Source organism: Tetrao urogallus (genome assembly GCF_951394365.1).
Source record: "Tetrao urogallus genome assembly, chromosome: 7".
NCBI classification, from domain to species: domain Eukaryota; kingdom Metazoa; phylum Chordata; class Aves; order Galliformes; family Phasianidae; genus Tetrao; species Tetrao urogallus.
This window is the reverse complement of record NC_136820.1, coordinates 15,269,966-15,297,145: the sequence shown is the minus strand read 5'-3', so window position 1 is coordinate 15,297,145 and position 27,180 is coordinate 15,269,966. Positions and strand designations below refer to the sequence as shown.

General features: G+C 38.7%; 1 protein-coding gene across 1 annotated transcript in view; it reads left to right on the top strand.

The window, feature by feature from the left end:
• LOC306948918 (ubiquitin-conjugating enzyme E2 E2) overlaps positions 1 to 25,822 on the top strand; it is a gene marked incomplete at both ends in the record, with an annotated part of 198,857 nt that extends 173,035 nt beyond the window's left edge. Inside the window, 2 exons of the mRNA XM_079538652.1 lie at positions 1,809 to 1,956; positions 25,725 to 25,822. Coding sequence (XP_079394778.1) covers positions 1,809 to 1,956; positions 25,725 to 25,822 — 246 coding nt within the window. The remainder of the gene's footprint in view (positions 1 to 1,808; positions 1,957 to 25,724) is intronic.
• Between the last annotated feature and the right edge of the window lie 1,358 nt (positions 25,823 to 27,180).

Below are 27,180 nucleotides of genomic sequence, written 5' to 3'. Positions count from 1 at the left end.
TGCATAACTTTAAAATGTGTATATGGCAAACTACACAGCATCCAGAAAGCTACACATCAGCGTTTCCCACATTAGATGCAATTTGAGGCAGTGTCTGCATGAGGAAAGCAATATGTCATCTCCGCTATGCTGCATCTTACTTTTGCTTCTTTGGGAAGTGAAAATGGGATGGGGCTGCTCAGCTTGTCCTTTTCAACAGATTTAGGATTGTGTAACTACCACCAGGCCAGAGCTTGCAAGGTGAAAGAAGATGATGGTTTTCCTGCAGGCTTCCTCAGCAGCTGAGGAGTTACACAGGGCAGTCACCTCTTCTTCTTGCACCAATCAGCATCCCTCCACAAAACAGCCTGGGCATGGAGGCAGGCAGAGGGCAGGTAAATCCCAGTTTACCACAGGACATGGAAATTTGTGGGCCAGTTCAGAATCTGACTCTTGGATTTGCTTTTTCTGGGTTGTCTCTCCATGGCCAAGGAGGCCCGGGCAACACTTGCCACTGCCAGCCATGGGAAGCTTTACAGCACCTGTGGGCAGCATCGTCTCCCACCCCTCATCCACAGTTCGCGATGTGTTACAGCCATCATTCATACAGCCTCTTTTGAGATTCTGAAAACTTCAATATTTTTTCTGTTGTAAAAATGCCACTGTATATTTGCGTAGTCATTTTCAAGTGCACTGACATGTTTGGTGAGTGGATGACCTGTTTGTCAGTGATAAGCAGCAACCCTTATCATGCAAGTGGGTGCCTTCCTCAGTGTCGTGAGTTTAAAATGTAGTGGGAAAAAAAATAGATCAAAGTATTTGTGAAGAATAGCCTTCCAACTACAAACATATATAATCCTGACTACATTTATCCAATAGCCTAAGATGGCAATGGAGTTGAACAGTTTACATAAAATAAGAACTACCTCCATTCATCCAAGTGACTCTCTGAGTCCCATCACATTCACAGTGTTCCTTCTTGGCTGTTCTCAAAAGAATGTGTGGCAAATTGTCTATCCTCTAAAATGACAACAAAGCAGTTGCATATTAAACTACGTGCTCAAATTGATGGCATTCTCTTAAGCAGGTTACAAGCTCCAACTGACCCTTATCTTGAAATAATTTGAAAGTATAATTTAATCTGTGCAATGGACTCAGTGGGTTTCCCTCACATTTGATGAGACCACGTACATATAATTACTCAGCGTGCCCAGTTACTGCTCAAATTTTTATTCATGGAAGCTTGGAAAAGCACTTTTTTCAAGGAAAAGTAATTAAGCAAAAACTTTATTCCAGCTATGTACTGAAAAGTGGAAACAGGGACAGGTACCATGGGAAAAGTATAAGGAAGCTGCTAGGCTGTGTAGGAATGGGGAATCAGGAAAGCCAGGGCCCAACTTGAATTAAACTTGTCAAGTGGTGCCAGGAACAACCCTGATGGGCAGTCGGACTTCACAACTGCTCTCACTCCCTTGACTTAAGGGAAGAGGAGAAAATGAGATGAGGAAGGGCTCAAAGGTTGGGATAAGGGCAGGGAGATTGCTCAACAATTACTGTCATGACCAAACAGACTGGAGGAGTTTAATATAATTTATTGTCTATTACTAATAGAAGAGAGCAGTGAGAACTAAAACCAGACTGAAAACACTTTCCCTCCATCCACCCTCTTCTAACTCTTCACCCCGAGCACCGCAGGGGAACTGACAGAATACTGACATTTCAACCACAAAAGCAGAATGGTCTCTTGTGCAATTTTTTTATTGCTTAATAATCATGCTAATTATTGGCTTGTACACCACTGCTCTTAGACAACACGCTGTCTTTTCTAGGTAACGTTCCGGACAAGGATCTATCACTGTAACATTAACAGCCAAGGCGTCATCTGCCTGGACATTTTAAAAGACAACTGGAGTCCAGCATTAACCATTTCTAAAGTTCTCCTCTCCATCTGCTCCCTCCTCACAGACTGCAACCCGGGTAAGACAAATTCACTTTCATACATTTGCATTCATTTGCAGTTCATAGTCTGTCAGCATTTAGGATGTGGCTGGTGCACTCTTTTTCAGCTCTGTTTTAAAAAAAAGACCAAAATTTAAGTTTCAAATTCATTAGAATTGATGCACAGTAAAGAAAGAAGACACAATGTTAAGACCTCTTGCATTTTTAGTAGTTGGAAATAAAAATCTGTTAATTCAGAAAGTTTAATCAGGGGAAAATACTTTGTAGTAGGCTACAGCCAGGACATTAGTACCAAGAAATATGAATGAGTTAATAAATATTGAAAAAGAAAGCTTTCATTTAAATACGCTGATAGTATGGTCTTGAAAAGAATATGAACAGTAGCGACAGTGATGGATGTCTAACACGGAATCTACAAATAATGAAAATTAATTTGAATGAAGTTTATTCAATATCCTGGACAGCCTGTATGAGCAATCAAAGCAAGCTGTCATTCATATTAACTCGCACAGCACTTAACCTATTCCCTCGGCTGTTTTAGATTTGTTTTCTGCAATTGACCACTAGATCTGTAATTTCCACTTTCTCTTAAGCAATTTGCCAATGAATTGTTCTGATTGCAGCCTTCAAAATTTGTAGTATATAGACATTAATAAGAGTCATTTAAAGAAAAATTAAGAGGTCTGTTTATGCATCTTAATGTTCTTGAGTTTGTTTTTTTATTGTACACTTAGTATTGCTATATTATGATTAATTACTATCTAGGTTTTTAAGCTTTAGGTTTCCTGTTTCTAAACTTTTCTCCCCAGCCAAAAGGCTAAAAAAGTGCATTTCAAAGGGTGGAACGTGAGATTCTTGTGTAATTAGGGGCTGAGTCATGCTGACATGCTGTAACAGAGGTCTGAATTATTTCAGAGCTTCAGATAAGGTGAAAGTCAACTTTCGATTGCAGTTGGCTGCACTTTTTCCATGTGGGTGTGTTACTGTGTTATATACAGTATATACACTGTGTTAATAACAGCAGTGTTCCTTCCAGCTGAGAACTGGAGGTGTTGAGGAGCTCTGTGGTACCGTTTCAGACACATTTACTTCTGCAGTGCTGGATGCTCTCTGCATAGCTCTACAGAAGGCAGACTCCTTGTAGCGCCCACCCCAACCTCCGCTGAGGTGCCTGTATGCAGTCAGGCGGAGTGGTGACATACAGATAGGAAATGGGTATTTGCTCAGGTGTCTTAGAGACCGGATAAAGAGCTGCTGAGACACTGCTGCAAAATCAGTAACTGTCTATTAGAAAATATAACCATTTCAGAAGTTAATAGCAAAGCTATGTTGTGAGTGAGAAACTGAAAATAGATGTGCAACTGTTTATAGAAGCAAATCAGTGGCTTGAAAGCTTGCTAGCTCCAACCAGTGATTTGAAACTTGGAATTTTCCGTCTCTGATCTCAGTCATTTTCATTCCCTTAGACCAGTTTACAGATGTTGTCAAACAGCAATGCCAACAGAGCAAGTAGTTGAGATGAACACTGAAAACTGTTACTCATAAGGTATTATCATGTGTAGCACGTTAACATTCTAAAAATCAGTAGTTACTCTTCAGTTTCTTTCAGTTAGTAGCCATAAACATTATCATCATGACTTTGGTAAATAAAACGATTTTATGATGTGTCATTTTCAATTTAAATGTGCTCTTTAAATACAAAGTGGTTGTGGGTTTTGTTACTGTGTCATGTTAAAATTTGCATAATTTTTGGGGGGGTGAGGAATTAATGTAATTTCTTTACTTATGAGTTCACCTCCCATGAGGAGCTGATGGCAGTATCTGTGAACAACGGAGCCATTTTTGCCTTCCTTTGAGACTACTTGCCTTAAGTTAGATAATTTTTTACATTAAAAAGTGAACTTCAAATTGTAGTGATGTGCAACAGAAGGCTTTTTACTTCTCAGTGTATTGCCTAATATGCTAGAGCCAGTTCTGGTTTGTCCCACTCATTTTTATGAAATTTTATCATTAGCATATCATACCATCTAGCTGGAACATAGGTAGGTGGATAGATGGATAGATGGATAGATGGATAGATGGATAGATGGATAGATGGATAGATGGATAGATGGATAGATGGATAGATGGATAGATAGATAGATAGATAGATAGATAGATAGATAGATAGATAGATAGATAGATAGATAGGAAGGCAGGAAGGGGCAGATAGATCACTGATCTCTATATATCACTGAGATGCACACGGAAATATATATGCATATATTTTGCTCTCTGTCAGCTGGGAGTGATTTTCTAACCACCAAGCCCTCTCTTCATCGCACTGGTCTACCCCTTTTTAAAGGCAGCAGCCCAACAGGGATCCCAAATTGATAAGCAACTCTGAACTCTTTGTTCACCATTCATCAGTCAGAAGTAGATCAGGTCAGATGGAAAGGAAACACTGAGTCTTCCACAAACACAAACACTTGGGACGGGTAAGTTTTCCACCCCCAGCGCCTCTGAAGAATAAAGTATCGGTTACCCCCTAGCCTTACATTTATGCAAATCTTCATTAGAACAACAAATAGCAGTGAGAATGGCAGCTAATTAACCCTCAGTCATACACGGTGATTAAACTGAGCTGAAGCACAGCTGCAGCTTCGTTGGCAAGCGCTGCTATTCTTCTCCAGCAGGCTGAGCAAATGAAAAGAGGTAGTTGCTCCTGCCGCTTCTGTCATTCACACAGTCATCTACAAAAGACATTGAGAGAGTGTCTTTCGTCTGTGGTTATACACCACCGTCCTTTGTTTCCTATCACTCAAGGCAGGAGGTAGTTTGTCCTTTTTAAACAACTGGTACAATATTTTACTCATAAGCTGTCTCAGTCCCTTCAGTCCTGATTGTTATTAATTGTCTCTATTTTGCTTGGCACCATCAGGCAGTAAACTGTGTTAATGAAATGTCTGAATTTTGTAACAGCTGGCTGACTTTTTTGTGGGGGGAAGGGGTGCTGTAGTGTTTGTGTATGAGCGAACATGTGTGAATTATCTGTGAGTGCAGGAGAGCCAACTGGAATGATATCAGAGAGATGGGAGAGATGATGGGATGCACTAGCATTCGGTCTGGGGATTAGTACTTCTCTTTAAGGTGGTACTCTGGGGCACAGCACACCTCTTTTCCTTCAAAGCAGGGCCCCAGTCCCATAAACGTTTTGGCATGTGCATGAGCGAAACCTGATATATGCCTTCATCTGCATAAAGCTGTGTGTGAGTAAGAGCTTGTAGGCTGTGTGCTTGAGTGATGAGCATATTTACTTCAGTGTTAGCCGCTAGGGCTTGCCTGCATGGGCAGTTAGTTATTCCAGAGTAACTCCATGTGTGTACCCTCCCTCTTTGAAAATGTATTAAGTCAGGAAAATCTGTCTTACTTGGAGCAAAAGTCAACTGTGCATTAAGTATGGAAGAGTAGCCTGGGGAGTATAAATTCCCACACTACCTTAATCCAAAATAGCTTTAAAGTGCAGATGGCCCCTGTGGATTTGCATTTTTACAGAGCTTGAAGTACAAAAACAAATTAATTATTTTTATATTTAGACAGCTGATGATGATGAGCTGGGTTAACATGTTTACTGTTCTCAGTTGGTCATTCCCATCACCACATCATGCCCTGCCAGAGGTTCTCAAGTCATATGGAAAATTCTCATTTGCAAATGCTTCAGAGAAAATAAATTGAAACACTGACGAGACTGCAATGGAACTTTTTCCTTTGCATGGCCTCCTTTTTCACACATGCAAAATTTGAACTTTGCTGGCCTGATTATCCCTGATGTCTGAACAGTCTAACGTCAAACTGCATCTGCTTAATAACACATGGCTAAGCCTTGATTAGGACATTAGAACAAAACCTGCTAAATCTCTCTCTTGCTTTTTTGTCATTGTTTTCTTCAAGTTACATACCATTTTTTCACATAAATGTTCCAGTGCCAGTGAGAATTTTATCCCTTGACTGCCCCATTGGCATTCTATACCAAGAAAACCGACTCTGATGCCTCAGTGTTGCTGTTGCCCCTGGTCGCTGTAGTGCAGCCTGGGCCCCATGGTCTCATTTGGGCACTTACAGGCATCTCCTTGCCTGTTTGTTTCTCTTCCCATTTTCACCACGATAATTTTTCTAGTAATACCAACTGTAACAGTGGGAATTGGAGAAAGGAAAGAAAGAAAAGGAGAAAGGAACAAAGGAAGGAAGAAAAAAAAAAGTGAAGAAACAAAGGAAAAGTTGGAAAGGAGGGATTAACTTCTGGCAAAGTCAATGAGCAAACTGACAGCAGTAACCATTTAACTGGAGTGACCACTAGCCGTGTTAGTTGTTGTGACTCTGCTCTTAGATGCTGCAACATGTTATGTTTGCAATGTAAAGCTGCTTGTCTCTTGTTATCCTTTAAATACTCCAGAAAGTGTGAGGCAATTTGTTCAGTCATATTTAAAATTTGCTTCGAACATAGTTTCAGATGGAAGCATGCATGTCCTCAATAGTAAGTATACACATAGAAGTAAATGAGCTGGAAGGATACCACTGCTTTACTTTCATGTGAGTCCCATCAATTTTTATAGGAGCTGCAGTTACTCAGCATGTCTGAAAAGCAGACTGCTGATGTTAAAAGGCTTTTCAATGCATGTTGTGGTACTCAAATACAATACCTCCATTAGACATATGCCTGCTGATTTTTACAAGTATTGCCATGAGTCAAGGCTTTAGTGGATGGTTTCATATGTTGTTAACCCACACTGAGTAACATGACCATGCAATGTCTTACATTTATCTAAGCTTAGATGAGCAGAGTCAAGCAACATCCTAGAGTTAGGGGATCCTTACTCATCTCACCTAGGGATGTGAGACATGCTTTGAAGCTTTCTTTGTATGAGTCATCCTTATGTTTTGCCTTTGTATTTCTCACAAACTTCATTGTTTTCATCACAGGATTGGTATAGTTGGCAATTGCAGATAACATTATTTTTGCTTTTCTATTGCAATAATTAACTGTCCGTGTGATTTGGCACAATTTAGGTTGCTTAAATATCTTCTACTAAAAATATTAGCACCCTTACCAGCCACAAGAGTGCTGGAACTAGCAATGGGAAGTAGTTCTCTCAATATTTTTTTTCTTTTTTTTCTTTGTTGTTTTCCTTTAGTTTGCAAGGCTCTGTGTTCTTACTGCTGAGAGTATAAAATCCCAGTTCTGTCATCCTTTGCAGAAAAGGATTCAATAGTGTAATTTAATGCATATCTTTGATCCTCAGTAGGATGAGAAACAGCACTTTGGAGAGTGACTTTTCAACATAAGCAATAAAAGCTCTAAAAGCTTGAATGGTATTTGCCCTGCTACAAAGATGCTGGAATTGCTGCTGTTTCCAGGACCTTTGTAAAATAGGAATAGGTGGGGAGAGTTCAGTCAGACGGTGCAAGAAGACAGCTTGATTAGCACGCTGACCTGCTTTCCCAGATTTCCTCCCACTCAGCCACCAGCATGCACTTTGAGGGAGATCCTGTCAACATGCTGTAGTGCTGGTGCACCATCCCTGGTGGGTTTGTCTTCAGCAGTCCCCCCAGACCTCTCTGCCACAGGGTCTCCAGTCGGGATGCATAACTGATGCCTGGCAGGGGTCATGGGGCATGGGTCTGCACATAGTGCATGAGGAGTCACTGTTTGGAAAGCTGCTTGAGTGCTTACATCGTGAATTTGTTGTATTGATTGGGAAAATTAAGCCTCATTCCTCCATCACTACCAATTGGCACTGGTATGTGGCAGGTAAGCCCTGGCAGATCACAGCCAGCCTGCTAAGAAATTCCCTGCACTGGCCAAGTGGTTTCATTTGAAACCTCTCAGGAAAACCCATCCATTGTGACCTTGGGCTTGACTGCCAGCCTTCAGTGTGACACCCACGGACATGCTCCATTCTCCTGATGCCACTTCGGAGTGATCACCCCTGGTGCAGAGGCAGTAACATCCTGAGCTGCTGTGGCTGATTATAAAGTGAGCGTCTATCAGTGCTTTAGATTCCACAGGAATAGCTCCTTTATTCAGCCTATAAGCTCCAGCCATACCACCACACATTTTAATAGTCTAGTAGATGTCTACTGTACCAACAAAAAGATCTATTTTCAGAGTTACTGAGATGTGAAAGCAGTTGCCTTCCCTTCCCCCCCCCCCCACAAAAAAAAAAAGTTTAAAAATAAATCTAAGTCAGCTTAATAAAGGAAAATGTAACGTAGCTGTAAAAATAAAATCTGTTCCATGCTGGAGTGTTTGGCTCTGAGCAAGGATTTGGCTGCCTTGTGGTCACAGATCTGCAGTTTGGCTTCCATGTTCCAGCTTTAAAATAGCTACCCAGCCCTGGGTAATGAGGAACAGGTCCGTGCCCCTCGCTGCTTGGCAGGCTGGAAGTAGTGTTTTTTACTCTGCTTCTCTATATTTGGGCCTTTTAGGAAGCAAGTATGGTGTTTGTCCTCATCTGGTGCTCCCCCATAGCAGAGGCTGCTTTCTGTCAGTGCCGGTTCGCGTCAGATGTTCCTTCTGCAATTTTTTAGACTTTCCAATTATCATTCCTTCCAATCCCTCACCCCAAGTTGTGAAGTGAATTTAGAAATTCTGGATGACAGTAAGTTCAAGGGATGAGCCACTTCTCATTTTCCTCATTCAAGTAATTTTTTCCCTTAAAGCCATAATCTGCACGTTTTGATACTATCAAAAAAACTACTTAACAGTCAAATCTGTTTTTTTCTCCTTGCCAATTAGCAGCTTAGCAGCTCTGTTCAGTTTATCAAAAGCACTTCTAGTCTTTCCTGTGCTCAAATATATTTAGTATTGCTCCGTGGTAGAGCAACATTTCCTTTTAGAGCACCTTTGTCAAAATGTATAGAAAATAGGAAAATCCTGCTGTAACCAAGAACATGTTAGAGTACATATGTCAAATGTGGTAAGTATTCCAGGAAATGAGTGAAATACTTAGAAATTGGCAAAATAATATTTGATTTGCTCAATTTTATGAGGCTGGTTAAACCCTGATGCTTTGATTCTCCTCTGTTACTCGCAGGCTACCAGCTGTGCTGCCATAGAATAGTGCCATCGGATTTACAACAAAGTAGTCTTGTTGTGCCTTATACCCCTTTGTAAGCAGCACAGGGCCATGTAAACAATAAAATTGTTCTGTTGTCTGAGATTATTTATATTCCTCAGCCCGGAGCTATTTTTCCCTTTTCTTCAGAGTTTATATACTATCAGGAAATGGGGTGGTTTCTAGGCTGTTTCAGCACAGTGGAAAAATACTCTCTTTGTATCTTGAGCAGAAAAAAATCTATTCCTTGTCAGTCAAACGTGGCAACAAATGAGAGGTGATAAAAGGGCAGTTAGGAAACAATTCACAGAGTGAAGTTTTTATTAGATTTTAAGTTTCAATGTGAGCTTTTTGTCTCTCTTAGAACTCTCTATCTTGGGACATCTCTGAATTATATTAGCTCACTCCTGAGGCTTTTTCTTAGAAAATACAAAGGTAGCATTTGGTCACTCTGCTGTATCGGTGTCACTGGACTGTAAGCAGAGTGGATATGTGCATGACATACATAGAGGCCATAATAAGTTATCCTAAGTATCGTGGAAAGAAAATGTAGCACAGAACTGATCATTTTAGTTTTGCTCTCTGTGACTGCAGTATGACAACACTCGAAACAGGATTGCCTTAGGTAAAACTCATCAGCATCAATTCCATTCACATGAGCAAAGCTATCCCGCCCGTTGCATCAAAGTTCTTTTTGCCTGAAAGTACCTATTAATCTTTAAATACTTCATGTTCTCATACTTTTTCTCCAGAAAATGCTATGTAGTTGTTGAAGTAATATGTACATTTGTGGACTGATTATATCATATATTCTAAAGCTGATACTTACAAATCCAAGATAGTTGATCATTGGTTTCTCTTTCCACTCCCTTTAAAAATACTGTATGCCATCTGTACCATACTATAGTATGTATACTATACCAGTTACTACCTACGGTTTGAATTGTGTGCAGCTTATCCTATTATGATCTGGGAACACAGCACCAATATGTCATAGACATTTAGATGCAGGCAGACAAGCAGCAGGTTTTTCAGTACTCCCTGGGGGATTTACGCATGTCAGAGACCCACCAGGACTCTCTGCACCATCAGGAAACAACAGACTTTTTCCACGGTTGATCTTTATAGATTTTCAGACATGTACACCTATAATCTGTTAAACATATACATATAAACATAAAATGAAACTTAAGCAAATGCAAGGAACGCAGGAGCACATTATGAGAATTATTCATAGGTAAGCATTGAAAGAGAATTAATTTGCTTTGCCATAAAAGCTGATAAAAAATGTTTTGAGATACTCATAGAATCATAGAATGGTTTGGGTTGGAAGGAACCCCCGGGATCAAGTTCCAACCCCCCTGCCACAGGCAGGGTTGCTGAGCACAAGATTAAGTACTAGATCAGATTGCCCGGGGCCCCATCCAACCTGGCCCCGAATGCCTTTAAGAATATTGTGTTCTTATTGGTGGACTAAGTCCCCTCAGCATCAATTCATGACTGTGGGGATTATTGTAACAGCAGTAGTTCTCAGGAAAATATGTGGGTGCTCCAAAAGTAACTTCAATTTATTTCCATAGGAACTACAACAGATACAAAGATCTCAATAACACTACTTGATAGAGCAAATTCTCAGCTATCAAACACTACATTTCAGCATAGCCACTACCATTAGCTATGTATTTTTGCCAGCAATGAGCAAGAGCCTGTATGCCACACTGGTAAAAATCTGTACCAGTGGAGGTTTCATTGGCCCACACAGATGGAAGTCAGAAGGCTCCAAATCCAGACTATACAGTGGGTGTGGTAGGACAGTCCAGTGAAGATTGGCAATGTGCTCCATAATCTTCAAACTGGGCCCTAACATTATCATGTTGCAAGAGAAAGGTTGCCATCTTCTATGGTCTGACTCTGGAAGTTCAAGCCTTCGGTTCAGTCAGAACTGAGATGCAGCGGTCAGAATTCATAGTTTGTTTGGGTTCCAGGGAATCCAGAGAGATTACCCCTGTCCTTTCCCAAAAGACAGTGCACATCACTCTACCCTCTTGGGGCTGCATCTCAAACTTTTTCTTTGATGGAGAATGCATATGTTGTCTGTCGTTTTGTCTCTGGCTCATGATGGTGGCACCATGTCTCATTACTGGTAAAGATACTGTCTGGGAAACTGTCACCTTCAGCCTCGTGTTGGTTTAATAGGTCCTGACATACTTGCTTACGGTGTTCATTCTATTCCTGTGTGAACATTCATGGAACCCACCTGGCACAAATTTTGTGATATTCCAATATCATCACCATCATTTCCAATTCACTGAAGTCAATATTCACCTCCATACAAGGTTCCTTGCTTGTGGTCCTCCAATTCATGCAGATGAACTGATTGAGATGCTGTTCATTTTGCAGTGTGACAGCTGTACATGACTGTCTGGAACATAGCTTGTCTTTCACATCACTGTCACTGCTGCTGAAATGCACCACCCACCGCCTCACTGTGCTCACATCCACTCTTTGGTCTCCATAAACATTCAGCAAGCATCAATGAATGTCATTGGGTGCCATTTTTTTCTGCATGGAGGAATTTGATCACACACTTCATATGCTTCATCTGCGCTTCCGTGTCAGATGCCATTCTGTCAGACTGTCCCTCTGCTGCCAACTGTTGCACAGCAACCACATGTAATGGAATATTGGTGGGAAGGTTCAGCATCTACTGCCATACCACCAACATCTGCCTCTAATGTGGAGGCATTAAAATGGGAGGCATTACTTTTAGAGCAGCCCTTGTACCATCTTGGATTTAGTATCTTCTTGGATCTTAGTATTTTCTAATGATGTGTGCAGGGAGAGGTTGCTTGGATCAGGATTACTATTTATTTTGGCCTGAATCTTTGCTTTTTTCAGTTACACACTGACAACACCTTGTGGGTAGAAGAGTGTTGTTCAGGAGCATAAAGGCATTTCATGTGTTGAGATTACACCGTTCAAAGCTCATAAGACATCATTAAAAAGATTAACACAACTATAGAATAAAGATTTCTAGGAAATATTTTCACACACCATAATGGTTTCAGAAGTCTGTGATCTGTTAAAATATCTATTTTCTCTGCAAAGTTTCTAGAGTTATCTGCATAAGAATATTGGTGGATTTGTGTATTTTAGAAAGTAGATGGCAAAACTTCCTTTTTAAAAATAAAACATGCAATCTGGACTTTGTGGTGTCTGAAGTATAATACGTTCATTAATGATAGCTCGAGGTAGCTGTCACACATGCTCTTACCCTGTCCTTTTTTTATCTGATGTATCTGTAACTCTACGAAGAATGATGGTACAGTCATTCTCCAGCAGAAAAACAATCATGCTCCATTCGGTCTGATATGCCACCTGCAACTGCTCATTGCTCAGCAGCTCAGTGAAAAGTGAAAGATTCCCTCAAAGTACTTTATTCACACAGTAATACTTGAGAGGAAATTCCCTCCTAACCACAGCTAATGGTCAGACTGTGTGTTGAAGCATGAGCAGTAATAGCTTCTGCAGTGGTAACTTAGATGGTGCCATGACCAGTGTGCTATCTAATTCTTTTTTAATTTGCTAAATTATCTTCTAGTAGTCCTACACTGTATTCTTGTATATGTTTAACTGTTTGGTGTATGAAGCATCTAGTTCATTTTAACTTTCTCTAAATCTGTTATTTATGCTCTTTTCTTACTTTGGAAAAGATCAGCAAGACCACTTCTTTTTTTAAATCTCCTTATGAAATGACCTGTCACATCTTTTTTTCTTTTTTTTTTTCCTTTTTCTTTTTTTTTTTTTTTTTCAGAATAGATTAAGCTTAGATTTTAATCATTCCTTAAATGGGAAATGTCTGACAATGCTGCTAATTATTTCTTATCCCTTTGAATACATTTCCTACTACTATTGTTGGTGATTGGTGTTTTTTTCATTTAAGGCAAAGTGAGAGACATTGAACTTCAGACATAATAATGCCCAAACTTTGATGGCATTTGATTAAATCAGAGATGGACTAAAACCCAAAACAAGAGAAGAGGCTTTGTATATCTGTATCGAGAAATAAATGTAAAGGGACCTTAGATATCTTAAAATTTAAAGCACTTGTGAAAATGCACAAGTGATAAATGGTACAAATACAAAAGGCTACAATTCATTTTGCCTCCAGTAAACATTTGTAGCTTAAGATAATGCCAGTAGAGATTTCTTAAGGCCATTGCCTTAGCGAAAAGACAGGTGATTTAATGCATATGCATACTAAATTTTTGTGTGAATCAAGACCAAAAGAAGTCATCAATGTTAAATGCTTTACAACTTCTAATGTTGAAATAAAGCAGTTAATTACTTCAAATATATAAAACACAAAATACTTGTTATGCCTATTTTCGTTGTTTCATGCAGGTTTTGTCTAGCCAATGTGGATGTCCTTAATTACACCACAGTCTTTGGAATGAAGTAGATACAGCACTTCTGGGCTTAGACAGTTCTGTTTCTGATGAAAATTATTCTTGTTTCCTTAATGGGTGTATTTTCTCACTAATAGGTCTGTATATACTTAAGGGAAAAATAATTAACACTAAAAATTAAACAACTTCAGTCATCACATCTTATCTGTATTTCTACAGTTTATTCTATAATCTCACAATAATTTTATCTAATATCCACTATTCCAATTAGTACAAACAGCTGAAATCTCAGCTGGAATAAACTAGCATCATTCCTGCTGAATATTTTACCCCAGACTTTTTAATTGAACTATGTTCAGTTCTACTAAGTGTTGAAGATTTTTTGGTTTCAGTTGGTTGGTTTGGTTTTTCTCCTTTGTACCTTTTCTTACATGAAAGCTAAACCAGAAAGAAATGTATTACTGTAGATTTCTAATTGCCTGTGAAGCACCTTCAGGACACTGATTCACACAACTATTTTTAAACTGCTTCATTTTGTACTTAAAATACAATTATTCTTGCTTCACCATAGAAATCACACTGTTTCACATTCCTTAAGTTCCTTAAAAGAAGCCTGCTACATTTGGCTCTCTGGCAGATTCACAACAATGTAAAAATCAGTCCTGAAAAGAAAAAAAGTTAATCCTGGTTATAAATATGTTAGCTGATAAATCATTTAGCCTCTCACTTTCTTGAGTAAGATTTTAGAAATTAGTATTCATGAGTTGTTCCGATTCTGCCTGCGAGATGATTTACACTATCGCAAGATATATCTTTTTTATTATTATTTTGCATGGTTAATTTTCTGTATTATTCATTGGGGAGAAGGATACAGTTGTTGAGTTTTTACTGGTTTGCAGATCCATCAAAGGCAACAAATAGGACAAATTATGTGCTGTGTGTGTTTCAGAATCCCTTTTTTTCCATAGCAAATTAAGTTTGGGTGAGTGAATGGGAGTAGTAGATTATTTCTTAAGTAGGAAAGTGTATGTTTTACCTGTCCCTATTTTAAGGGTGGATCGTACTCTAAGATTTCATGCTCGTATTGGAGATACAGAAGTAGAGCTCTGATCTGTAAACTGTCTGCATGATGTTCCATCTGAACAAGACTCAGAAAAACAGCCCTGCTATGGATTGAAACATTTTGCAACTTAAAGATGAATTCGATTTTAAAAAATTCTCAAGGTTCTCTTCATCACACAGTCTTTATAATGCAGATTAGATAAAGTGTCAAAGTAGTAGAAATAACTGTAAGACACAATATTATACTAGCAGAAGGAATGGCCTCATTATCTTCCATGGGTATTTTTGACTCTAACTTGTACATTTTTTTCCTGAATAACAGTCAATGCCTGAAATTCCTTGGCAAATGGAATATCATTGAGCCAGGCACAACAATGGAATCAGTGTGATCCCTCACACAGGAGAGCATCCAAAGAAAGTTATTTAATCTATTTCTAAATATAGAATTGTCACTGTAAATGTCAAATTCCGTCTTCATCCAGGGTTGCCATATAACTTCATTGCAACTTATCCAGGAGCTAAAAACCTGCCTACGTGATGGATGCTAATTATTTTGTTTAACCTGTTTTTCACTCTAATCCCATTAGAACTTGTTTGTAATTAAGCTAATTATATTCATGTTCAGAAGTTAATTTAGAAATGGATAGTCCATTTGGTTACTAAAATGGGGTTATTTTCGCACTCACCTGCTGATTCCACGGTCATTGCCAGAGCTAGCACCCTGCTCCCATTTTGCAACACCCTGTGTCATGTCACTGATCAGCGTCTGGAAACATTGCTCTGTGCAATTATGCAGGTATGCCTGTGCAAGTAAGCCTGTGCAAGTATGCAGTATGGCACCTTGCCTTACATGCTTTAATGAGACATTGTGCGTTGGTACAGCATCGTCCTTAGATGCTGAACATCCCAGCTTGCCATCACACAACCTGGTTCAAATTATCCATGTCTGTAGTCCAGAAAAGCCTCAGAAAATCTGCCCCATCAAAAGCTTCAGCTGGGCCATACTGACAGAGCTCCTAAACACACTGCTTTCCAAGCATTTTCCTTCCAGTGCCTCTTGGTGCAGATATAAACTTAGATGCTATGAGTCAGATATAGCCTGCAACCTCCTTCCTCATGTTTCTTTGCAGAATGGGAAGCATAGACAACATAAAAAGAGAGGGAAAAGAGAGGCCAGAATGTTTTGAGTTATTGGATAACAGTAAGAGGTGTGCTAATTCAAAGCACACAGAAGTTCCTATTCCTGTTCCAAGAGATGTTCAACTTGCCAAGGGATTTCTGGCTCTGAACTGTGACAAGGGAGTCCTATTGGCCTTGATAAGCACAAAATTCTTCACCAAGCCACCTTGTAGTAAATAAAAGCCTTTTATTCCTTTGACATTCTGTGTGGGATTCCTAATAACAGTTTTAGATTTAAATAAGTCAAATTAATACCACGACCTAAACGGATTAGAAGAATAAAATCAGATTATACCAAAATAAGCAGCATTCATAACATACGTAGGCTTTTCTAGTTACTCCACAGATTAATTGCAGTAAAGGAACAAAGGCATAGATTCAAGAGTAGGATTCAGATGCATCTGACCTAAAATGATCCTAGTGTCTGTCAAAATTGAAGATTTTGGTGCTGCTCATGTTCAAACCCTTCTCCTGAAAATGAAGATGCCTTTGAGGTGTGTTTTCCTCTCATCATCAAAATGCCAGCAGAAGACCAGACAGTGCAGTGCCTGTGCAATAACACTCCCTCTCCTCCCTGTCACCTGGGAATCCACACAGTTGGTGGATCCCATTGGACTAAACAGTTCTCTTGCTTAGTAATCTACACTTGGTACTTGTGATAGGATGTCTAACACTATACGAAGCATGGTGATGGGAAATGCATCCGCACACAATTGCTTTGGGATTAAAATGTTTGTTTGGGGTGTTTAAGCGCCATAGGTCAACCCTTTGCTAAGAGCTGTTAATTAGTTGGAAGTGAAATGACAGAAATCTGGAAGAAAACTGCTTCTTTTTTCTTTAAAACATATAAATTCTAAACATACCAGAATTTATATAAAATATGTATTCCTTCCTCAGTAAATCTGGTAACAAAAAAAACATCCTCAGTATTTTTCTGAAAATATAGTTATCAAATTATGGATGCATACCAGTTACATTATGAATATTAGCACTTTGCTAGACAGCATTTTGAGATCAGAGTGCTGTCATTTCCTTACACGCAGCGATCTTCCATGGGCTGAATGCATATTGTCATGTTTTCTGAAATCTTTATCAAGCCATGTACCATGCAGTGTCTTCCACATCAAGTTCTTAGTTACTAAAATTTTTTTATTAATTTTTTTACTAATAACAACCACTGTTTCTCTATTGAATTCATTGTTATGAACAGATACTTTGCTAATGTATCCATGCTTTAATTTTGAGATGCATTCAAGCATCAAAGCAAAGTGTGTTATTTCAGAACTTTAATTGTTCCAGCATGCTGGCATTTCTAATAGGTGCATGTTCTTCCCTAATTAAAGACAGCTCTTCAAGATCAGTACACTGTGCCTCGTTGATCCATGATTGCCTCAGCTAACTCACAGTCAGCCACTGAAGTTTATAGAAACCCTGCTAAAAACAGCAGACGGAAAAAAAACCCTTTACTCTTTAGACAAGAATGATTTCCCTTGGCAAGATCCAGAGATGAATCACTGCCAATGCTTCCCTTTAAGAGTCATGTTAGTAAAATCGGGCCAGATAATACTCCTAATTTCTGAAACATCTTTTTCTGAAGCAGCCTCATATTTCACACAGATCTGTGGTAGGTAGCCTGACAACAATCAAATGCAAGTCTAGAGAGGGATGAATTTCTCCTTCCTTGTATCCAGAATGTTTTAGTAAGTGAATGTTTGCTGAACTGGATTTGCAGAGCTCTTTTATTTTTGGAGATAGGTAACATTTTGCTGAAATGGATATCAGATCTCTTTTATTTTTGAAGACAGGTAACATTTTCCTCCAGACATCAGTTTGGACATTGGAATTGAGTCATATATGACTTAATATTTGTCAGACAACTTCTCCAGACACTATAGGAACTACGAAGTCAAATGTGTTTCTGACGGAACTGGGCCGAACCAGCCTGTAAACCGTTGACACAATTCTACAGAGCTCAAGTCATATCTTACAGTTTCTTTATGACAGATCAATACAGTCACATTTACCACATCATCCAATAGCTTCCAATTTTTAGTATTTATTCTAAATATGTGGTGTGACAGGGAAGCATTACTTAGTTTCATGGGTGAGACATTAAAGCACTGCTGTAAGACCACTTAGCTTTCTTAAAGTCATCATAACAACTTGCAAACCGTGAAGACTATGGAACACTCCAGCATTTCACATCTTGCAAGCATTGTGACAGTTAGCTTCCTGGTTTCTCGGCTTTAGCAGAAATGCTAAGTCACAGCTTGAATCACTGATTGAGCACGTGGTGGGAAGGCAGGGCCAACCCAGGGGAGCTCAGGTGCATGTTATGCATCTGAGTGGCTGGAAGGGGAGGAGCCAGGATCCACCCCTTCCCAGACCTCATTTAAGGGTTGGCAGTGGAGGTAAGGGTATCTTGCTGGAGATTCTTACCTGTCTGAGGTTTTCTAGAGGTAAACAGTTTGGTTTGTTTTTTTTCTGTTTGTTTGTTTTCTGGTTGTTTGTTTGTTTTCTGGTTGTTTGTTTGTTTTCTGGTTGTTTGTTTGTTTTCTGGTTGTTTGTTTGTTTCCCCTTTGTTTCTGTGTCCATAGCAGCTGTATTTGGGTTTGTCTTTGTTTGCTCCAGCCAAAGACTTTCCTGCCCCACTATTATCACTCTACTTTCCATCATATTATAGTGCTACACCCGTCCAGACACATATCTTAGCTATCCAATGGACTAGGACCTCAGGATCTTCCTGTTTTATTTTTTTCCCTTTCTCTTCCTGCACCTACTCTGATTTTTGTTTTCTCAGGAGAAAGCTTTATGTGTATATAAAAGAGAGGTAATCAAGGACTGAGTATGTACTGGTGATTGCAACTTATGAAGCTTGGAACAAAATTATAAGTCTCCTTTAGCCCTGCGTTAGCACAGTGACCACTAGACTGACATAGCTATGTAGGGTCAAAAACTTCTGGCAAATGTAAATTTTAAAGTTATACAGTCTCTAAGCTACTGCATATAGCCCAGTTTTCTATTAGTTCTCTAAATGTGAATGTTGTTAGTGTAAATGTTGGTATCTGGTGAGACTGTATCTCAAGTTCTTATGTATCTGTGCTTTACTCCCTTATTCCCCACCTTTACCTGGAAAGACAGTCCTGGGTTTTAACTGAAAATGAGAAGTGACGCAACCAAGTCAGTCTTTATTTCTTCTGACTCCAACACGTAGGATCACCTTATTTCTGAGAAGATTATGTCACAGGCATCTTACTGCATCTCTCACTATTTTTCTCTGGTGGGAGGAACCCTTGAAGGTCATATGGTTGTCCACCTCACTAAACTATATCAACCATAGTTGGCAGCCTAATGAGGTACATGAGCTGTAAAGCAATTCCAGGAGGTATGTTTTAATAGTTTAACATGCTCATGTAGCCTATATGTATTAGAACTTTTCTGTTGAGATGTGACCAGTCTAATCTGCACAACTCCTGAAACAAGAAGCAGAATTCATTATACTCTGTATCATATGATTTCTGCTATAAATCATAACTGCTAAAATATTAATTCCTAGTGAACATTAGATTTTTCTTGAATTTGTTCCTTTTCTCTTCCAAGGATTACATTTTTCTTTGCTGGAACAACTCCTTTTGTTTTTTTTTGTTTTTTTTTTTTGTTTGTTTGTTTTTGTTTTTTTTTTTCAGTGTTTACTGATCACTTCATCATTCTTCTGTACAGTTTTCAAAGAGCCTTGTAGATGGATAAATACATTATCAATGGATAGTTGGGACTGTGATTTCATGAAAGTCAGGAATAAATTGTACTTCTGCTTGAAGGGTGTGTAAGGCAATCCAGAGCCCTGCTACTACTCTTTGTTCTGCCTTGAATCAGTCTGTTGTTCCAGTCTATAAGTGTGTGTTGATCAGACTTCCAACTGTGAGGCCAGTTTTATTGCCACACAAACGGGGATTAGTGCCATGCTGTACTCATTTTCACTTGTCCTATGGTTTTTGAGCACTCTTTTTGAAGGTGAAAGGTTAGTGGAGTAATTCAGTGTTCCACTTCACCTGCCTCTTCCTCCAAAGAATTACTTAGTCTATTATTATTAATGATAGCAAGACAGGGAGTAGCACTGCTGCTGTAAGATCACTGAAGGATCCTATGATGCATTTCACGTACCTCGTTTTCCACATCAAGACACACAGCATCCTTGACGTGTTCTTCTAGGAGTTGATTAAGTTTAAAAGAGATGACGTGTGGCAAACTATGGAAACCTCCTAAGGCAAAGTGACACAGTGAATAAAAAATTACTCACAAACAATTCATCTCTTAATCCCTTCCTCTTGGATTTTTAAATTGTTCTATGACATACTTGGTACAGCACACATCATGCCTCTTTTGTCTTCAGTTTTCACTGGCTAGTCTTCCTATGACTGGATGCCACTGAAAACAATATGAGAATATAATTAAAGGTAAAATATATATTTTTGATTAAGTTTATTCTGGTGTGCATCAAACATCAGTGTTTGTTGTTTAGAAAACTTGTGTTCTTGTGTTTCAAAGGACTATTAGGTTTTGTGTTTTTTTTTCTCTCCCAATCTTAATTTTGTTTTATTTTTTTAGTTTGGCTTTTGGGACCTATTTTTTTTTTTTTTGAAGGTTGGTTCTGCACTGCTATTGGCACTGAAATTACCAAACAAACCGTAGTTATTGAAAACATGAACTTACTTTCATTTCCACGTAGCCAATTCTACATATCTTGCTGTACAAAGATGATTCCAAGGCAGCTATACTGTAGGTGACATAGAGAGCACCTGATATTTTTTTTTCCTTAAAAGGCTTCAAAAAGACAAGCATTCCCAATTTTTGTTTGTTCAAAAAGCAATACAACAAAATACTTGTGAAAAGAGGCAGCTCTAAGAAAAGCAATCTGGGTTCCTTAAGTCAAAAATTCTTCTAAATATGTAACAGAAGTCCAAGTAGGTTAAACAAAACAAGCAATTTTTTGTTCTGCATTTCACACATCTGGCTCAAAGAAAGGTAAGCAGATTTCATTTTTGGTGACTGATGTTTCAGTGCAAGTAGTTTCACAGAGTGTCTCATAGCTATGTTAAAGGAGTACTATATAGTCAGAATACAAAGACCTTTCAAGTTACACCTGACCTTTGGAAATTCCTCCAAATTAATTCTGCTCCATCAGCTGGAGGCCAGTTCATCAAAATTCCCTGTGATACAGAACTGAAACTGTACCTGGACAAAAATACATACATACATGTTGTAAATATTTGGCTGGAGAAACTGAGATTTGGTTTTGTTTGTGGTTTTTAGTTTTTAAGGTGACTGAGAAATCTTTCTGAGAACTCATTTAAGATGGTGTAATAACTGACTCCATCAGCTGTTGTCTATTAAAACTGTAAAATACTGTAATTGAAATATTATTCTATTTTATAAGAGCTTGTAAATATACATAATGCATACAAACATCCATAATGTACATTTTAAGTCTAAATGTGTGTCTCTTTAACCATGCTGGCACTAACAATTGCAATTTCTTTGCATATTGTGTGGCTGATGGAGAAGAGACGCTGAAATCAAGCTGTTAAATACACCATCTCATTTTTTCTCTTATTTCACTAGAGTACATTCTCTGTATTTTTGAAAGAGCATTGAAAAGCCCAAGAGATGAATTCTGCTCTGAAATTGCTATTTGCTGACATAGAAATAGCTGTAAAAATACAAGCAGGGAAAAATACAGTATAGCAATATATTTTCATTTATTTTGGAGGAAAGTAGTTTTAAAGAAGAATTATAGTCTGTCTTCTGAATGATAAAGCAGTGTAACTAGCATTAAACACAGCTGAAATTTTGTAATGACCAAACCTCAGCTCATCCAAATCCCCAATAGCATTAACTCCCCAGAATTGGGCTGTAAATTTGATTAGCTTTACAACAGATATGAGACACAAATGTTCTTCCTTATACAGTCATATTAAGTGGCTGCAAAAGAAGATCACAAGTCATTACAGAGCAGCATATCCAACATTTAAGTGAGGCAGGAACTCCAGCTCACCCAGCTTTCTACACTAAGTGCAGCGCAGGGTCGTTCTTTGTTATTCTAGCTTCCCAAATCTCTGGCACCCTGAGGGCTGGTGTATCTCTGGCCACAGGACAGGGTATCACACCAAGGACACAGTAGCTCTCAAGCCAGGCATGGTGCATCTGGTGACCTGAGAGATCCCAATGTATGAGCATCCTGCCATGCTAGCTGTTGCCTATAGTTTGATTGAGTTCATTTCTGTAAGGGCCCAGGCTTGTGAGAATGGCGTTGCCAGAGATTGTGTTTGTTGGTATTCTCTGTGACAAAGTTTTGTCTTAATTTCTGTATATTTGAAAGGTAGTCTGTGCTGTTACTGTTACTAATCTATTGTGGCTTTATTTTTGTTAATTTCATTAGGTCATTCTGATAATGTATTTCTGGTGTAGCTTTATATTCTGAATTCTGTTTTTTTCATTGATGTTTGGACAAAGCTCCACTTGGAGTGGACTTCTGAAATGGCCCCTGGTTCACTGATGAATCGCACTACTTCCAAAATAAATAAAAAAAAAGAAAAAAAAGCTAGAGCAGTTTACTAATTACAGAAACAAATTCCTAACATTGAGAAAGAAACAGATATATACAAATGGTAAACAAGAAACAGTTTTATAGTAATGAGAAACATGGGGAAAGCAGTTCTAAGAATCCTGAGTATTCCTTTTTCAATTATTTATGCAGTGGTTGTTTTATAAATATGTGTTTTGTTGTACTGATGGGTATTTTTACAATATTCCTCATTCTCTGCAGCCCAGCTCAGAACTGGCCTGTACTCAACTGTTTGCTACTCTGAAGGGACAGTTCTTGAGTTTCTCTTTTCAAGTATTTTTGAACATTATGCTCACAGCCCATGCACGTTGAGGATGAGGTATTTGAAATTATTTTAATTCAGTTTGTCTGATAATCTCAATTTTATGGCCTGTCCCCATGAGCTCTGTAAAGACGCCAACTCATGACTCATTGAGTGTTACCAGAAGTGTCTGTCTCCCTGGGCCTGCCATACAGATGCTGCCTCCAGCAGGACAATGTGGCTTGAGCCTGAAGGTGCACAGCTTCATGCAGAAGTAGGAAAGGACCATTTGTGTATCTGGAATTCATGTGCCATCTGTACGTCCACCAATGCAAATGCAGCATGCTGCATGGTCAGTGTGACACTAACAAGGTGACTGATCTAAAGTGAAAAGTTTCCTCCTCACTAGTTGTCCCAACTTCCCAAACAAAGCAGTTATGCCAGTTTTGTGGCTTTACAGGAGCTGCTAAAATAAACTAGCTCTTCTAACATCTGTTGAAGAGTTCTTATTGAAGTCCTTATAAATAACTACATGTAATGACAGCATAACGCGGCACTCCCTGACAGAGATGTAACATAGGATCTTCCCTGGCGAGAGCTATCCTGATCTTTCAGCTTGGTATCTCAAACTAGCAATTACAAGGTTACTGTTCATCTACGTCAAAAGAAATTGGCCACCCTTCTGGTGTCTGGGAGGAGGTGAGGGAAGGACCCTACACCTTTCAAAACCTTCCAGATATGTTACTGAAATATATTCTTACGCCCAAAAAGAAATATAGATAGAAACCCACATAAGTAATCTAAGGCTGGGGATGATTATGTAATATTCAGTACCCTTTCAGTTATCAGGGAAATTGATTTTTGAGCTCTCATCTAAAAGACACTTCCATGTAAACATTCATTCTGCATGTAAAAACATTTTCAGATTTGAACTGAGTAAATCTATATTACTCTATGCTGCTTTTCAATGCACCAACATCAAGTTTGGAGAAGATCTTAGCTGCAGCCATTTAAATATGCAGTAAATGGAAGGAAGAAATTTTTTTACTCAAGTAACTGTGAGGTGCTAGCACAAGCTGTGCAGAGAAGCTGTGTATGCCTCATCTCTGGAGGCTTTTAAGGCCAGGCTGGATGGAATTCTGAGGTGGTGAGTGGCAATTCTGCCCATGGTAGGGGGCTGGAACTAAATGATCTTTGAAGTCTCTTCCAACCAAGCCATTCTATGATTCTAAACCTCACTAAGCACTTACCATGGTCCAGATGACAATATCATGATATTCTTCCTAGCAGTCACCAGCAGCTGACTCAGAGGTCAAAGCCCACCTTTCCTAACAGCGTTAAAACCAACACATTCATCAAATTTTGCTCAATGATTCCCTTTGAGCTCCACCATTACTCTTTCTTTCTCCATAGTTGCATGGAAGTGTTTCTTGGACCAATGCTGCCAGATTCAGCCTTGAGCAACCGTAACCGGTTCCCTCAGACTACTCCCTGAATTTTTGCTAAGAGACATTTGGCGCTTCCCCATTACCCAAGTTGCGCATTTACCCTACAGTTTGTCTCAAAACTCGTTACAACCACGAACAACTTTGCACTCCTTAAACACTAGGAGACTGTCAGAATCCTATTTGTTGTGAACAAAATCCTTCCAGTAATCCCATGTGATTCTCCTCCTTGGCTGTGGAGCCAAAGGTGATATACTTTCTATTCTGAAAATTTTTAAATAGGTCTTAGCTCAGCTGTACCTCTTTGACACTTATGCATGTAAAAATAGCAAAGTCTGGGCCTCAGTGACCTCCTCTGGATATATTAAGATATGGAAGTTAAATGTATGCATTAAGTGCTTGCAGGACTGAGACTATGGGGTCTTAATATGCCACAGCTGCAGTGGTAACTTGCCTTACTGATTCAGGAGATGCAAACTTAGTATTCAAATCATGGGCTCTCCCTGAAAGTGTACATTCAAAGCAAAGTATTTTTCATTAGATGTTATCTGCTAATATTCAGTTGTGTTGGCAGCAAGTCATTCAATTGATTTGGCTAAAGCAATGTACTTATCCTATCATAAACTCTTATCATCAACAAACAAACAAAAACCTGGGATTAACTTTGCCGACAGCTTGACATCTCTCCCTGGGAATCCTGGTGGTTAATAATGCTGTGCAAACACAACATTCGGGTTACGACTGTACTGGGGAAGCTGACATTCATATTGTTCAATGGCACCATCTTCAGTCAACTGCAGAGCTGATTATTAACTGGCCCCAATAAGAAGTCATGTGCGTCTAGCCTAAGTCAGGAAAAAAACGTACGTAAGTGCCACAGAACTGACATGGTGTGGTGATACAGGAAATCCACTGTTTTGCAAGGACTACCAAGAGTTTGGGTCCTCCAAAGAGGAAAATCTCTGTACTGAAAGGAGAAAAACGTTGATTACTCTGAGAAAATCTTTTCTTGGTTTGTTTTTCTTAGAGGGCTAGCTGGTTTTATTAACTAAAAAGTAATTGTAGATCCAGATTAATGACAACAGACTTTTTCTGGGTTGTATTTTTTGGTTTTTTTTTTTTTTTTTTGGAAATACAGAAGTAGCTATAGAAGACAGAATCATGAAGCATTCTGGACACATGAATGCTCAACAAAATCTCACAAATTGAATGCCAGTATTGAAATAGTATTTGTTGCCCTCCTTTCTGACCTTTCTTTATTCTTTAAAATACAATTGGAAAAAAAAAAAAGAAAAAAAAAAGAAAGAAAACAAACCTGTTAATAGAATTGGAGCCCATCCTCCCTTTAGGTAGCAATATAGGTATTTGTGGAAGTCTAGTACCATAAATAAATGGCTTCTAGTGTTTTTATTTTTGTCATCTGAAATTCTTGCTATTTTTCACTCTTTGCTCAAACTATAATGATTGGAACATTTGTTCACGAGGCATAATTTTAGAAAATGATTCAAGTCATATGTTTACCAGAAACTTGCAACTAATTGCCCCGCTAGCTCCTCCCCGTGCTTTTGCTCTTTTCTTCCTGTATGCATGCATGTTTTCAAAATGAGAATAAAATATGTAGACATCTTGTTCTTACAGTTAAAGCTAAGAGGACAGAATAAAACTGTATCTGAGGACAGTCTTTTCTTCCTTCCAAGGCTGACAAGCATTTCACGGTTTGTGTTTCCTTTTCAGCTGACCCCCTGGTTGGAAGCATTGCCACTCAGTATATGACTAACAGAGCAGAGCATGACAGAATGGCCAGACAGTGGACCAAGCGATACGCCACATAGGAACCTCCTCTAGGATTTGCTGGACCTGTGCAAGCACATTCACTAAGTGCTTCAATAGCCCTTCCCTTCATTCTTATTTTTTATTAAATTTTGAACCATTTCTTTTTTGTTTTGTTTTTATTTTTATTTGTTTGAGGGTTTTTTTGTTCTGTTAACTTGAAAGCTGTTTCCCTCAAATGTAGACAGGGAATTTTGGTTATCAGTGCAAAGAATGTTGGATCTGTAATAGTATAGAGCTTTGTCACGAAGCTTTGTATTAATGTGTGTTTTTTTTCTTTCATGTGTTTTTTGGGAAAACAAACAAATTCAGAATTATATCTCGTTTCTACTTAAATGTAGTGTTTAGGGTTATTTTTTTGTACTGAAGTCTTTAATGGTGGGTGCATGCTACTGGGAACAAGTTTTGTATAAAAGCTTAAAATCAAGAATCACTGTGCATTACTAAGACTGTGTTTATCACTAGCCTTCTGTTTCCCACACAAAAGGCTACTGCATTGAACAAATTAATATGTATTTTGATTTACTTAAAAGAAAAGTGCTTGTAAATTTCTTAGGGACCTGCCACTTTTGACTGTGGATCAGTTGATGTACACTTGTATTATTAAAGCACTCAATAAAACACTGTGGCTGATAAATGCACTTTTTGCAAGACGGTGCTTTCGCGTCTGTGCACTGTAGACTGCACAGTCCTCACACAATATGACTGCAGGTTAAGCAATTATTTTTAGACCTAAACTATTCATTTGTTCTTAACAGTATCTTTCTTAACTTAGAATTCTTTGTTGCGCGTATCTTTTATATACAAACATCTTCTAAATTTTAAGGCCATTCTTTCACGTGCCGGCGCTCAGCTCAGCTATTCTGAAGCCTCTTGCTGAATCTTTTGTACTATAGCTTCACTGTATCCTCTTGATACTTTTTTAATAGTTGACTATAAAAATAGCCTTGCAATGAAAGCAGAATATTGGTGATGATTTTATACAGCAGGCTTCGTTTTGCCTTTCTCCTAGCTCTTTAATTGTAAAAGCAACTGTTATTTGAAAAATAAGTGAAGGTTTTCGATGGGAAAATTGAGCCCATTGCACCAATCATTCCCAGCACGTTCAAGGCAAGGGTATTTCTATTCAGATTTGACCTTCAGGCTAATTTTAGATATGCAGCCATAGAAGGAAAACTTCTCCTTGGCTAAGGAAATGCGTGGGTGTTGTGATTTAGAAAATATATACTGTGATGCTGATATCTAAATGTTCTTTGTGTTGCAATGGCATCCTGGAAAATCCCTGTCTCATATAATTAAATGTTACAGATGCCACATATAATCCTTGGCTGCCCTCTCTTTCTCTCTTTTCCTCTTATGT